The sequence below is a fragment of the Panthera pardus genome, unplaced genomic scaffold (assembly GCF_024362965.1).
Source record: "Panthera pardus isolate Hobbes unplaced genomic scaffold, ASM2436296v1 HiC_scaffold_4, whole genome shotgun sequence".
NCBI lineage: Eukaryota > Metazoa > Chordata > Mammalia > Carnivora > Felidae > Panthera > Panthera pardus.
The window spans coordinates 14,327,422-14,341,177 of NW_026526969.1; the positions used below are offsets into that span (position 1 = coordinate 14,327,422).

Here is a 13,756-nt window from a genome sequence, read left to right on the forward strand (position 1 = left end):
TTACTCACATCTACGAAGTCCCCTTTGCCGTGAAGGTAGCATATTCATAGGTTACGGAGATTGAGATGTGACATCTTTGGGGTCTACCATTCCGCCGACCAGGGGAAGCCAGTGTTGAGGATATCTGGGGAAAGAGGGCTCTGGGCGGGTGAATAGCCAGTGCAAAGGTCCTGAGGCAGATACATGCCTGGTGTGTTCACGCAAGGAGGTGAGGGTGACTGCAGTGGAGCGGCAAAGAAGAGTGGTCTGATACGAAGCAAAGCTGGGAAGATGGCAGAGGGCCTGTGGGTCTCATAAGGACTTGGAGGTGGACTCTGAGGGGGGGGGGGGGGGAAGCCACGGAGAACCTGAGCAGACTGACGCCACGGAACATTTGTCTTAACAGGATGGCCCTGGCTGCTGAGTCAGGATGGGGGCTAGGGCAGAAGCAGGAGAGCAGCTCGGAGGCTGTGGCAACATTGCAGGCCAGAGCCGAGGGCAGGCCGGGGTGGGGGTGGGGGTGGGAGGATGTCCAGCTGAGGAGGGGTGAGACAGGACTCGGTTCTGGAAGGAGCACAAGCAGCACTTCCTGGCACCCTGTGTGTGGGTGTGGGGCTTGGGTTGAGCTGCGGTGGGTCCCCGGGGATGTGTTATCATACACTGAGGTGGGGGGGCCGGGGAGGGAGCAGGCACCCGGGGAGGTGGGGGGAGGTGGTGGAACAGTGAGTCTGGGAATCGGGAGAGAGCGCTGGGCGGCGATGACCAGTTGGAGTCTTTGGCTTGGATACTGTGTTTAAAGCCAGGAGTCTGGATGACATCCCCCAGGGAGTGGGTGCGGAAGAGGAGACAGCAGGACCCCTGTTTGGGGTCTGGGAGCGGGGAGGAACAACCAGCCGGGCAGGAGGAGCCCGGGACAGAGAGTGTCGTGGGAGCCACACGAAGACAGTGTCAAGGAGAGATGAGGGACCACGTCACACGCTGCCGATGACGGGGTCCGTGGGCACTGGAAGGTGACTGAGTCCGGTGGACTCAGGAAGCTGGACACCACTGGAGTCTTGGACAAGAACCAGTGCGATGAAGCCTGACAGCTGGCTCGGGAGAGCATGGGAGAGGACTCGGGACAGCAAGAAGCGACTCCTGGAGTTTAGCTGCAAAGCAGGAAACGGTGCCCCGGCTGGAGGGGGCGTGGCCCAGAGGCGCACGCGTGGGGGGCGTGGCCCGGAGGAGTGTGCGTGTTTGAAGATTAGGATGTTTTAAGGTAAGGGCGCGTTGGAAGCCTGGCACGGGGCTTGGCTGCAGCGGGGGAAGAGGGGCCGGTGTGCATCGGTGGAGTGGTGTTCCTGAGTCCCCAAGAAGGGTGGGGCCTAGGTCACAGTGGAGCCCCCTGCTGGCCCCGAGGTCAGAGTGGCGGTGTGGGCAGTGTTGGGGGCCGGGTGGGGTGGGTCTCATGAAGGAGGGAGGCTGAAGGAAGTGGTTGGGGGCCGGGGAGGGGGAGAAGTAGGAGAGCCGGAGAGCAGGCAGGGGCGAAGTCGGGGCAGGGGGCTTCCCAGGGAGCCAAGGCTCCATCTGGAACTCAGGGTGAGACTCCCCAGAGTTCGGGGAGCTGCCCAGGTGCGGGGGGACAGGCTGCAGGAGGGTGGCCGCTGGAGGCCTGGCTGGGAGAGGGTGTGAAAACAAGAAGCCAAGGGAGGTGAAGGTGAGTTCAAAGGGTCCAGCCAGGAGAGGACAAGCCTGTGAGGTGTGAGGGGGCTGGGGGGTTCAGGAGGGCCGGAGGGACTGAGCAGAGGGACAGGCAGCAGGTGGAGGCAGAGTGCGGTCGTGGGGCAGGCACGGTCTGGGGAGTGAGTGACCATGCAGTGGGGACGCAGGGGGAGGGGAGGGGAGGGGAGGCCAAGGGCGTGGGAAGGATCACGGACACGGAAGTAACCAGGAGTGGACACAGGAGCCAGGACAGGAGAGCTAGCCTGTGAGCCAGGAGCCCACATTTCCAGGAACGAGGGGACACCCACAGAGGGCGGGGACAGCAGGAGTCCTGATCCCGTGATGCAGAAGGGTCTAAGTGGGGAGAGCATCTCCAGGAGTGAGGCAGACGCCCAGCAGGGGGCGCCGGGCCCTCGGGGGACCCGGGCCGTAGGGCGGGAGCCCGGGACATTCTGCGTTCCCAGCAATTTCCCCTCACGGCCCGCTGCTTGTCTGGGGCTCCCTGGGGCCCTGCTGAGTGGAGGGCCCACAGGTCCCACCGGGACGAGCCACGAGGACATGCGGTGGCCAGCCCCGTGTCGGACCCAGGGGACAGGACGGCCGCAGGAGTGGCCTGCAGCAGCTGCTTAAGCTTGCTTCTTGACCTTACACAATTACGTGAACCAGATCTCAGTAACAACGGTCAGGTTCGTGCTGTGAGCCTCTAAGGGCCAGAACGGGGCTGTGCACCGGGATGCTGGTGGGTCCTGGGAAAGGTCAATTTGGGCAGGGAGAGAAACCCCCAGCGCTCACCACCAGCTGGCACCCAGGGACTGAGGTGGGTTGCACACAGATTAGGGGGGGGGGGGTGTCCCAGAAGCCTGGGCAGGGCTGCTAAGGGGCATGTGCCCGGGGGTGGGGGGCAGCCACAGCTCTGCACTCCCCACTCAGTACCCTCACGTAAACTGGACCACCTCCAGGGGTGAGACAGGAGCTGCCCCAGGTCCCTGGGTCCCTCCTAGTGATGTACCAAGTGTCTGTGTCCTGCCCTGGGCTCAGAAAGGGCTTGGCAAGGCCGGGGCTGGGGGTGGGCGGATGGGCCTGAGGCAGCGGCAAGACTGGCAGGTCTGACAAAGAACGGGGCTGGCTCTGCTCATTCCCCTCTGCCCCCCACCTGCCCCCCACCCACCCCAGGCCCAGAGAGGGCGGGACTGGCCGAAGCTGCCAGCAAGGAAGGGAGCCTCAGGGCGAGCCCCGGTGGCCTGCAGGGGCGTGGGGAAGGGCCGTGGAGACCCAGCCCCCTGCCATCCTCCCTCCCAGGTTCCAGGCATCCTGATCAGTCCTGCCTCCGCACCTCTGCCCAGGCCGTGCGAGACCCAGACCGCCTGCCTGCCTGCTCTCCCCACCGCACCTCTGCAAGGCCTTCCGTCTCCAGCACCTGACCACAGCTCTCACGCATCTCTTTGGGAAGTTGGCCTTTGGGAAGTTGGCCGTGATGGCCCCAGGTGAAGGGAAGTTTGTTTAAACTGAGCAGGGAGGGGCCCCACCCGCACCCCTCTCGGCTCCTCCCAGACCCGGCTCAGGGCTTGCCGCCTGGCAGCGCAGAAGCGCGGAAGCCGGAGGGGGTGGGGGTGGGGAGCACGGGGGTGGCAGTTTTACCTCGGATTCTGAAAGCCCACAAATGACGGGCACTTCAGGAGGTGCGGGGGAGGGGGGGTAACTAGCCCGGCCAGGCAGGCCACCCTGCTCAGGTTATCCTCCGCTCCCTGACTCCTTCCTTGGGGGAAGGCCCCTTCCCCACACCCAGGAGGGCAGCACGTGGAAGAAATCAGGCTGCCGGTTCCTGTAAGGCCCCCTCCCAGACCCGCTTCCCCTTCTGGGGAGCAAGAACTTCCTCCTCCCTCAGCTTCTCCCCGAGAAGAGGGAAGGCCCGGGCCGTGCCCTCTGCGCCACCTCCCAGACCCAGAGCACGGGGGCTCCCCGGTCTCAGATGAAGGCCAAGGCTCAGGGAGGGCCTGGACCAGCTCTGTGGCAGGCTCCGCCTGCCCCCGCAGTGGCTGCACGGACACACCCATGCCCGAGGGCCCCACCAGCTCAGGGGAGGCTGATCCCCAATGCCAGGGCAAGGTGGGGTCAGGCCCCGGCCAGTCGCCTCCAGGCCAGAGTAGCCACCAGCAAGGGGGTTGTGAGAAACGGGGACATCCCTGGCCACCCCCTCCATTTGGGGGTGCTGTGTATGTGGGCATGTGTCCAGTGGGGACAGGACCGGCATCCGCCCCCGGGAGGTCAGGGGTGGGGAAAGGAAGCACTTTGCAAACGCTTTTTATTCTGATATGTTGAGAAGGTGAAGCTTGGAGCAGAGTGGGGAGCGTGGAAGTCTGGGAACTGGAGTCGAGGGGCGGAGGCAGCTGGGGCTCAGCAAGAGGAAGAGGGCGCAAGGGCGTCCCCAGGCTGCTGGGGACTGGGGAGGGAAGCTGCAGCTGAGGCTGGACCAGCCCCTGCCCACTCCTGCCCCCCTCCACTGGATTTGAGGAAGAAAGGGCAGTGGTCATCGGGGAGCTGGTCGTTGTAGGAAACAAGGCCCGGGGACATCCTGGCCCAGCCTCCTGCGGCCTGTCCGGGGGGCACGGGGGCCCAGCTCCCAGATTATCGAGTGTGGGGTGCCCGGCACAAGGGGAGGCCGGGATCCAAGGCCCACCAGGCCTCTGAGTTTGAGGTCTCTACCACCCTGCCGGCCCAGTTCAGTTACCTAACCTTGGCTGTCACTGGCTCTGAGCCTTAGTTCGCCCATCTGCAAAATGGGACAAGGACGTGGTCTCTGGGTTTGTGATGGGGATGAAGCCAGATAGGGAGGTCCGAGCTGGGCCACAACAAGCCCCCAGCCCTCGTGCAGGGAGGGCTGGGCTCCCTGCAGCCGCTAGAGCCCGGCCAACACAGGCTGCAGCTGCAAAGCCTTAGGGCTGCTCCTCTGGATGAGACCTGTGGACCCAGCCACCACCCCCCCACCGCCCCCACCACCACATCCACGGGGCCCAGGGCTGGCCACGCCTCTCAGGCACCTGCAAGGAGCTGTTCAGATTCCCTTCTTTCCACCTCCCCCACATGAGTACCTGAGCCCCCAGTCCCCTGGAGCCACCTCAGACAGACCTGCACCTCAGGCCCAACTTCCAGGAAAACCAGGAGCCCCTGGGGTTGCCCCAAAGAGCACTTTTATTCACAGCAAAGGACGTCACCATAGCAACCACCCTTCAATTCCCTGAGAACTTTCCCATTATCTGTCGCTTTCCTACCTATGTCTTTGCAGAAGGAAAAACAGAAGACAAAACCCATCCCACGGGCCAGGTGCACCAAGCTGGGCCTGCGGGAGACAGGTACTATGCACGAGGTGGGGGAGGAGAGTCCAGAGCCCGGGACATATAAATACGTGCAGTGTTAGACATTTCCATCAGCTTTAACGACAAAGATATCTCACGTTTGGCTTCTGGTTTTTCTGATCCACAGAAAAGATAAAATAACACCTGCCCCCCCCCCAAAAAAAAACGACAAAACACCCTACTTTTTACCCACCCCCTTATGAGGAACAAGCACAGTAAAAAAATACTGTCACAATATTTACAGACACACCCACTATGGGCGACTTTCTCTCTGCTTCAAAGAGGAGATAAAATGCTCAGCTCTGTCTCCCCATCGTGGGAAGAGACAAAGAGAAGACACCAGAGAGGGCTGGAGAAACTCCCCACCCAGGACGGCCGGGAGGGGAGCCACTGTTCCCCTAGCCACACGGCCACTAGGGGCTTAATGGGAGTGGCTGGAGGCAGGTGCCGTTTCTCCGCTTCCCGGTGCCTGGGCCAGAGCTCAGTGGGAGAAGGGGGCTCGGGACGCCCCCTACAGCACCCGGCTTCCCTGCACTGAGCAACACTCAGTTGTCCCGGGGGCTCCGAGGAGGGGCCAGGATCTCAGGGCGCAGGTGCCCCAGCACAGAGCCTGCACGTCCACGCAGAGCAGCCCCCAATCCCCGTGTTGCCCTAAGACTCCGAGATGGTAAGAAAACTGCCCTCGGAGCCACCTCCGATGCAGGCACGTGCTTCCGGGATGGGGCTCTGGAGCCCGCTGACCCGAGGCGCGTGGGAACGCAGACAAGTGGCCCTTTTGCCCGCTCCCTGGCAGAACAGGACCGCCCAGCAGTCTGCTCCACGGACCGGCGCACGGCACACACACAGACGTAGGCACAGCCCCGGGGAGCCTCGAACGCCAAGGCCAGGGCGGCACAACACGGGTCCCCGGGCCCTTTGGATACCAGGGGCGCCCGAGGACGGGGTCTCAGCCGTGGTGGCTAGAAGATGCTGGTGCGAGGACACCAGGGCGTGTCTGGGTACAGGTGGCAGTGGATGGAGCGGAACCTGTGGGGACAGAGCAGGGGGCCGGTCCGTGCGGGGAGGGCGTGCCGAGCGCCCATCTTCCGAGCCGCGGCACCAGGAGGGGCCCCGCGGCATGAGCAGGGCGTCGGGGCGCCCTCTTGGGAGTCAAGCCGCTCAACCACACCCGCGCTGGCAGACCCCCTAGGGGACCCTACGTCGGTCACCAGCTCTCTCTCTGGGCCTCAGTTTCCTCACCTGGACGGGTCGGCCTCCACGGAGAAGGGCCCCTTCACGTGGATGGCGTTCCGCTTATTTTCAAACATGCCGTAGCTGAGGGTCACCTGTGGGGGGAAGGGGCAGAGTGAAGCCGGGAGCGGCCCCCGCGCCCCCGGCTTTGTCCACAGCCGAGGCCATTTCGGTTCGGAGCGCCAGGACAGCCTCGCCTTCCGGCCTCCCCCGGACCAAGAAGGAAGGTCTGTGAGTCAAGCTGCAACCACCCCACCTGCTCTGCACAAGCCGGGAGCGAGGTCCAGGGCGGGGGCTTCGGCGAGAGCCAGCAGAGTCGTCTGCTGGTGCAGGAAAAGCCCCAGACGGCACAGAGTGGGGGTGTCGCACAGGATGTGAGCGGGGTCCCGCCGGTGGGGGGTCTGGGTATCCCAGCGGCGGCCCTTCCCGGCTTCCCTATGTACCACGGCTCCTCCACCCGGCGCTCCCTCCTCCCCCCGCTTCCGTCCCCTGCCCGCTTGCCCCTTCGCTCGTGGCCGGGCGGCGGGCGGCGCACCTGCTCGTGGAGCTCCGAGGCCGGCACCTGCTGCAGGTTCTCCAGGTGGGAGTGGAAGAGCCCGCTGCGGATGAGGGGCACCCCCAGGAGGGCCTCCACGATGTAGCCAATGGTGCAGTCGTCCGGCAAGCGGATGCGCTCGGCCGTGTTCATGAAGTGGCCCCTGCTGCAGAAAGGGAGAAGAGGACGAGAGGGGACGAGCTGAGGCGAGGCGGGAGCCAGCCGCCCACCGGGAGCCCGGCAGGATCCTGCCGGGCAGCACCCGGCACAGAAGGAAGGAGCCAGCTCCAAGGGGAGGGGGACACGCCCCTGTGGAGCAGGGTACAGACCCCGTCTGCATTGCTCACAGGCTCGCGTGCCAGCCCGGCACCCTCCTCTGCGCCAGCCTGACAATTCTGAGTCCGGGGGGCGACTGGGTGCGGAAAGGAGTCCCGCCCGACGGTGCCTGGGGCCGGTGCTCACACCGGCCCTCGTGCCTGGCAGGCGGGAGGGGACCGGTGGTGGGGCACGTGACGCGGCCTGCCTGCGCCCGTCAGGTTGGGGCACCCGCAGCTGGGAAGGTGAACCAAACCAAGCCAGGGGGGGTCTTTGGGACCGAGGGCGGCCTCACCTGTGTCCCAGGGCACCCACCTGGCCCACGGGCTCATCTTCAGGGCCAGCCCCCGGCTGATGCAGAAGCCAGCCCCACCGGTGGCAAACCAGAAGTGGACGGGACGCTGCAGGAGGGAACGCAGGGGACCGTGAGACCCTCACCCCAGGCCACAGGGACACCTCTGGCCTCCTCCCCACTCCGCTCAGGCGTGCGTGGGGGGCAGGGGGGTGGGGAACGCTCACCATCGTGTTCTCGCTGACCCTCTCGGTGGCCTGGATGGGCCTGTCCAGACTGGGCTTGCCAATGTAAACGTCCTGGGTGTGCGGGTAGCTGGCCAGCAGCCGCAGCAAAGCCCTGACGTTGACGTAGTTGTCATCATCCACGTGACAAAACCACCTGGAGAGAAGCAGGGCCGGTAGAGAGAGGAAGAGAGAGCATCGCTGGGGGGAGGACCTCCGGAGCAGGCACCTGAGGGACCGGGGCCAACACTCACTTCCTCCCGGATTCCATGAAGTGGTCAAACTCCACGGCCATCTTGCAGGACAGGGCCTGGCGGCTGTGGGCAGCCGAGCAGTTGGTGTTCACCACGTTGCCTGTGAACAAGGCAGGGGGCTGTAAGCGGGTCCGAGCTGGCTCGGGGAGGATGGTGGCCACAGCAGAGAGGGACAGAGTGGGTGACTGTCCCAGGGCGCCCCGGGTTCAAGCTGTACCTTGCAGCGGCCCCCTCCCTCCGCCCCGCACAAGGCTCAAGGCCTGGAGATCACGCCCGCCCCCCCCCAGCCCCACCCCCTCCAGGACAACCCGATCCCGCCCCTGCCCATTCAGGCGGCTTTTTCCCAGCACCGGCCACCTGTTGCCGCCACATCAGCTCAAAGGGCCCCGGGAGCTGAAAGGGCCTCATTTGCATGAGAATTGGGTGGGGGGGGGCCCCCCGAGTGGCAGGGCGGAGCCTTGAGCAAACCAGTTGAGTAAACTGCCCTCCCTGGCCCGTGGCCTCGGTGACCTCTCCGGAGGGGAGGGAAGCGTTCCTCCCAGGCGTGGAGCCCCCCACGCCTCCCCCCCAAGCCCGGGGCTCACCGGTGCGCCTGGCCAGGGCTTCATCCTCCCCGTCGGTGAAAATAAACGTCTGGAAGGAGAAACGTGGTCTTGAATAGGCAGTTCTGTGTCTCCTCCGCCCCCGGGGCCACTGTGGGGGGCGTCCAGGGCTGGGCACCGTGGGGCTTCAGCAGCTAGAGCTCAGCCACACCCACTCTCCGCCCTTCTGTGGGCCTCAGTTTCCCCAGGTGCACGGAGTGGGTCTCAAGTGCCCATCCTAAGTAGAAGGAGGGCTGGGACTCGTGCAGACACCCCCCCCATCCCCGTCGACAGCTGGGCCCAAGGTCACCCAGCGGCTGTGCCGGCACGAGCCAGGTGGGGCGCCCCGCCCACCCACCAGGTAACCGGCTCCCCGCCCACCCCACACACCTGGCGGGGCACACACCCTTATTGACACAGTGCCTAGCCTGTGGGAGGGGGTAGAGGGCCGTGGTGGGGGGACAGGCGGAGGAGGTCGGCTTCGGGAAGCCAAGTCTCAATCAGTCAGGGACAAAGGCCTCTGCTGGACGGCCGCCAAGCCCTGGCGGACAAAGGGCCCGGAGGGAGGATGAATCACCAGGCATTGTCCGCCAGCTTTGTCCTGGGCCGCGCGGCGAGGGGCGCCGGGCTGGCCTTAACTCGGCCGCGTTAAGCGGGAGTGGCCGTGCTGCCCATTACCATACAGCTGGCCTGTTTAACTGGGCCGGGCTGGGCGAGAGGTCCGACGGGCAGGGGTGCGGCCACAGCACTGCGGTCCTCTGGGCCGGGCCTTGAAGCCTGGCCCCTCTCGCCCCGAGCGGTGTGACTGGCCGGGCAGGTCACCTTCTCTGAGCCAAAGAAGCCACCGCTGTTCTCTGGAGACTCCGACGGTCAGCAGGGTTGAGGCAGGAAACCGCCTGTGCCCCAGCCCACAGAGCAGTACCCCCAGCAGCTCCCCTCCTCCCCACTATGTGCCCCCCCACCCACCCGCAGCCCCGGCAAGGAAATCCAGGCTGGCAGACGGGCCTTGCCCAAGGCCACATCAAGGCTCCACCTGTGCCAGCACTGGGCCACCCCTGCCAGGAGCGCTCCGAGGAAGGGGGCGGGCAGCGGGGCGGGGCCAGGAGCTGCCGGCACCCGCCTGGGCCCGTCAGCACACGGGGAGGAATGTTCCTTCCTCTGTCTGGCCCGCCCAGCGCGTGCCGCCCAGCGCACCCGGGCATGGCTGAGTGCAAAGCCTGGGGCCCGTGGCCGAAGTGGGGGGGGGGGGGGTGGGCTCTGAGCACAGGCGGCGGGAGACCCCCCACCTCCGTGCCCACCAGACCTCAGTTTCCTTTTATGGGTCCTAGGGAGGCTCTGGCATGCGGAGGCTCGGAGCACAGCAGACACCCAGGAACCGGGGGTCCCACCTGGGGTCCCCACCCTCTTTTGGATGGCTCCAGCCCCTTGCCCAGCCTGACCCCAGACCCGGGCACACACTCAGGTGAGGCCATGAGCTGCTGAGCACCGGCTTAGAGCTGGAGAAGGGGCAGGCCCCAGGTATGTCCTCTCCATGCACGCACCCCCTCCTTCCAGGGCCCTGCAGGCACCCCAAGGCGGCCCGCACGCACAGACTCGCACCCAGCCCCCCACCCACTCCCCAGCATCTCAGCCCAGGAATGCTGTGGGAGGCCCAGGCCGGCCAGTGCAGACGCGCACTGCCGGTCGCTGGATTAAAAGGAAAATGCTTTCTTAATGAGATCAAGCGAGGCCTGTTCTCCCGCGCTTTGGTGGTGCCCTAAAAACCCAGCCCAAGGCTACGGAGATTAAAGTCACCTTTGTTCAGCTTCGGGGAGAGCAAGGCTGGCGGCCTGAAGAGGAGTTCGGGGAAGGGTGGGGCTGTGGGGGGTGTGAGGGTGCCAGGCCTCCGGTCTCCCAGCATCAGAGCAACCAGCAGAGAAAGCCACGGACAGGCTGTCTGGTGGCTCAGAGCCTCAGTTTCCCCCTCTGTCAAATGGGCACAACGAGAGCTCACACGTATGTACCCAGAGCAAAGCACGGAGACTGACTCCTTTCTTTGGTCTCCATAACGGCCCTGAGAGGTAGACACTGTACTACCTGGGTGGACAGTGGGGAAACTGAGGACCAGAGAGGGGCAGCCTCCAGTCTGTGGTCACACCCAGGGGGCAGAGGTGGTGCTAATCTAGCCCAAAGTGCCTCCCAGGGACTGAGACCACCCCCCTCCGGGCCACCTCCCCACTTCCCTACGATGGGGCTGAAGGAGGAAGAGGGGGGCAGCAGGGGCGGCAGGGCTGGCCCAGCGCGGGCGGGGGGGACACCCACAGGAAGCGGCATTGTTCCTGGAGCTGCGATTCAAAGAAACACAGGATGCCAAGCTCTCCCCCAGCAATTGTGGCCGCTGTGGTGGCAGCCGCGGCAGCCTGGCCCACTCCTCGGAGGGGTGGGGGAGGAACGTGGGGGCCAAAGGTCCAGCCCCTCGTCCTGGACTTCAGGGACTGTGGTAGTGTGGTCCCTGCTGACCGCCATCCCCTCCCAACCCCCCACTATCACTCCAATTGCGGGAAGTGTTTTACACATACCCCATGCTTGTGCTCTCAGTCTAGCTCAAATGGCACCTCCTCCAGGAAGTCTCCCAACCCTCCATGTGAGTCAGATGCCCACTCTCAGCTTGCACAGCCTTTCGGGGTTTCCGCCACCAAAGCCCTGACTTCTTCGGGTGTTCCACATCAAAGTGGGTCTGAATCACCATGCACAGGACTGGGAGAGGAGGACCCTCAGCTGTGACGGTTTCGAGGACCCCCCTCCCCCACAGGGGGAGGTGAGGAACTCTCGCTCGCTGTGCCACAAGAACTGATGCCGGGGCGGGGGTGGGGGGGCAGATTCAGCCTCTCCTGGTTGGGGTCAGCCGTCAAAGAGGAAACTGAGCGGCCCTTAAACAGGGACGTCAGGGCCCAGGGCAGTGACGCCGCCCCCCGCCCCGATTCCTGAGGACCTGCTGGGCTCATTCCCTCCGCCTCCAGGTTTGGCCGCCCTCTTTCACAACACCATACTGGAAGGACGATGGTTGCCCCATTTCAGAGATGAGGAGACTGAGGGTCACAAAGGCCCTGGGCCTTGCCCAAGATCACCCCCGCTGGGACTGGTACCTGAGACCCCCTGACCACATCCCCTCTGCTGGAGAAAGCCCCCAAAGTCCAAGACGAGCAGAGCTCAGAACCCGGGGGCGGGCCAGAGGGGGCCGAATGCTGCCAAAGGTCACACGGCAGGAAGGCCGAGTCCTGGGGGTAGGGTGCCTGGCTCAGGGATGGTGCCCCACAAGGGCTGTCAGTCAGGGATGGGGGGGCCCGCAGGCCCCCTCATCGCCAGGCAACCTGAGTGGCCAGCGCGCCAGTGGCGGTTCCCATGGAGCGCATAGCTGCACACAAGAGGCCGGGTGCCTTTCTCCGCTGGAGAAAGGGGCTTTGTTACCTTGCCCAAGCGGCCGGCGTGAGAGCCGCCGGGCGCTGGGAATCCTAACGGCCCGGCGGCCAAACAAAACCCGCGGCCCCCGCCGCCCCCTCCCGCCGGCCCGCTGAGCCCCTGGGAAAGGGGATGCTGCTTTCCCAGGAGGCTGCCACGGGACTCCCAGGGCCCCCCTCGCCACGCTGGGACCAGAGAGGACCCTTCCCCCCACCCCGGCCCCCATCACGACCTCACCAGAACCCTGTCCCCGAACAGGGCTCAGCCACCCCAGAAGATCCCAGGCCTTGAGGTTCCAACAGGGAGGAACAGGTGTGGGGTCTTCTCTGAGCCCTCGTCCCAGGCAAGGGTCCCTCAACTTTACCCCAAATGCCCACTTAGTCCCTTGAATCTCCCAGCCCAGGGGCGTTCCCCCGCTGCCCCTCCCGCCCTCCGGCAGGGCCCGCACTGCCCCGTCCCGCCCCAACCCAACCGTCCTGCTGCAGCCCCGAGGGAGATTTTCAAAGTGGGGTGTGTCTTTATTATGTGTGGAGGAAGCTGGTGCTCAACTAGGGTGCAGTAAAGCACAAGGTTCCGGGCTCCAAAGATTCCTACGCTGTGGGGAGAGGGTCTCCTCCGCACAGGCCCCCAAAACCCGGTGCTCTCTTTCCAGATACATTCTCCAGGACTCACTCACACCCACCCCAAACGCAGATCATCTTTAGCAAAGACTTGTCTTCATTCCACAGCAAAGACTCTCCCAGCCCTATGCGGGGCGCCAGGGGTGGTTCTAACCCTGACCCCATCACTAACGAAAGCGTCGTCCTCTCCAGGGAAGGGTCTGAGCCCAGGGCGGATGCCCCACTCAGAATCTGCCTTGGGGTGGTGTGGAGACAGCAGCACCTTACTAATGCGCTCCAAAGTTTGGGGAGGAGAAGGGCGTAAGAAGCATCGCAGGGCACCAAACCCCAAGCACTGGCAGCTGGTGTAGGGTCAACGCATACCATCCAAGACTCTGGAAGTTGGATGGAGTAGCGTCCCCATCTGACGCTTCCACAACTCTATGGGGAGAGTGACCCCATCAAGGAGACTGGTCTGGAAAGGGACGGGTTGGTGTCACCACCCCAGATACCCCAGGTGGCTGGACAGAGTGCAGCCTGGCGCCCTTCGGATACTGCCACCAGCTGCGCAAGACGGCACCCCTACCCCTCCCAGGCGTGGGGGGCTCACCATCTGCTTGTGGCGCGAGATCCAGGTCTCCAGCAGCAGGTCGAGGCGCGCGCGGTGAAACTTTCTGGTGGTCTTGACCGCGATGAAGACGTCGTGGGGCGCCAGCGGCTCCGCTGGGGGCGGCGGGTGGCCGTCGGCGGGGCGGGGGGCGCCCCCGGGCGGCGGGCCCGCGTCTCTGCGCGCGCGGGTCAGCAGGCTGAAGTACTCGGACAGACTGTGCACCTCGCGGGCGAGCGCAGCGGGAGCCGCCGCCGCCGCCGCCGCCGCCTCCAGCCCGCGAGCCGGGGCCGCCCCCGCGGGGCCCGCCAGGCTGCGCAGCGCTCGCCGGCCGCGCTCGGCGGGCACCGGGGGCGGGGGCGGGTCCGCCGTGAGCACCAGCAGGCAGGCGAGCAGCGCGCCCGCCAGCGCCAGCAGCAGGCGTCGGCCGCAGCGCTTGAGCATGGTGGGGTGGCGGCCCCCGGCGCGCCCTGCCCGGTGCGCCCTGCCCTGCCCTGCCCCGCCCCGCGGACCGACGCGCAGGATCCCGGGTCCCGCGGCGCGTTGGGCTGTCCACTGCCCGCGCCCCACGCTCTTAAACCTCCCCGCCGGACTCCGCCCTCCGGGGGCGTGGCCCCTCGAGGCCCCGCCCCCCGCCGCGCGCTCACT

The 13,756-nt window shown here is 65.5% G+C and overlaps 2 protein-coding genes across 2 annotated transcripts in view; one reads left to right on the forward strand and one right to left on the reverse strand.

Annotated features, from left to right (window-relative positions):
• MRM2 (mitochondrial rRNA methyltransferase 2) overlaps positions 1 to 13,756 on the forward strand; it is a 289,956-nt gene that overhangs the window by 23,207 nt on the left and 252,993 nt on the right. The gene's annotated exons all lie outside the window — the stretch shown is intronic.
• Positions 4,852 to 13,668, reverse strand: LFNG (LFNG O-fucosylpeptide 3-beta-N-acetylglucosaminyltransferase). The gene is made up of 8 exons (XM_019422478.2): positions 13,112 to 13,668; positions 8,468 to 8,516; positions 7,884 to 7,983; positions 7,633 to 7,786; positions 7,429 to 7,514; positions 6,799 to 6,964; positions 6,273 to 6,358; positions 4,852 to 6,059 (listed from the first exon to the last, which is right to left on the reverse strand). Exons 1-8 carry the CDS (start codon positions 13,550 to 13,552, stop codon positions 5,993 to 5,995), a joined length of 1,149 nt encoding a protein of 382 aa, XP_019278023.2. The 5' UTR covers positions 13,553 to 13,668; the 3' UTR covers positions 4,852 to 5,992.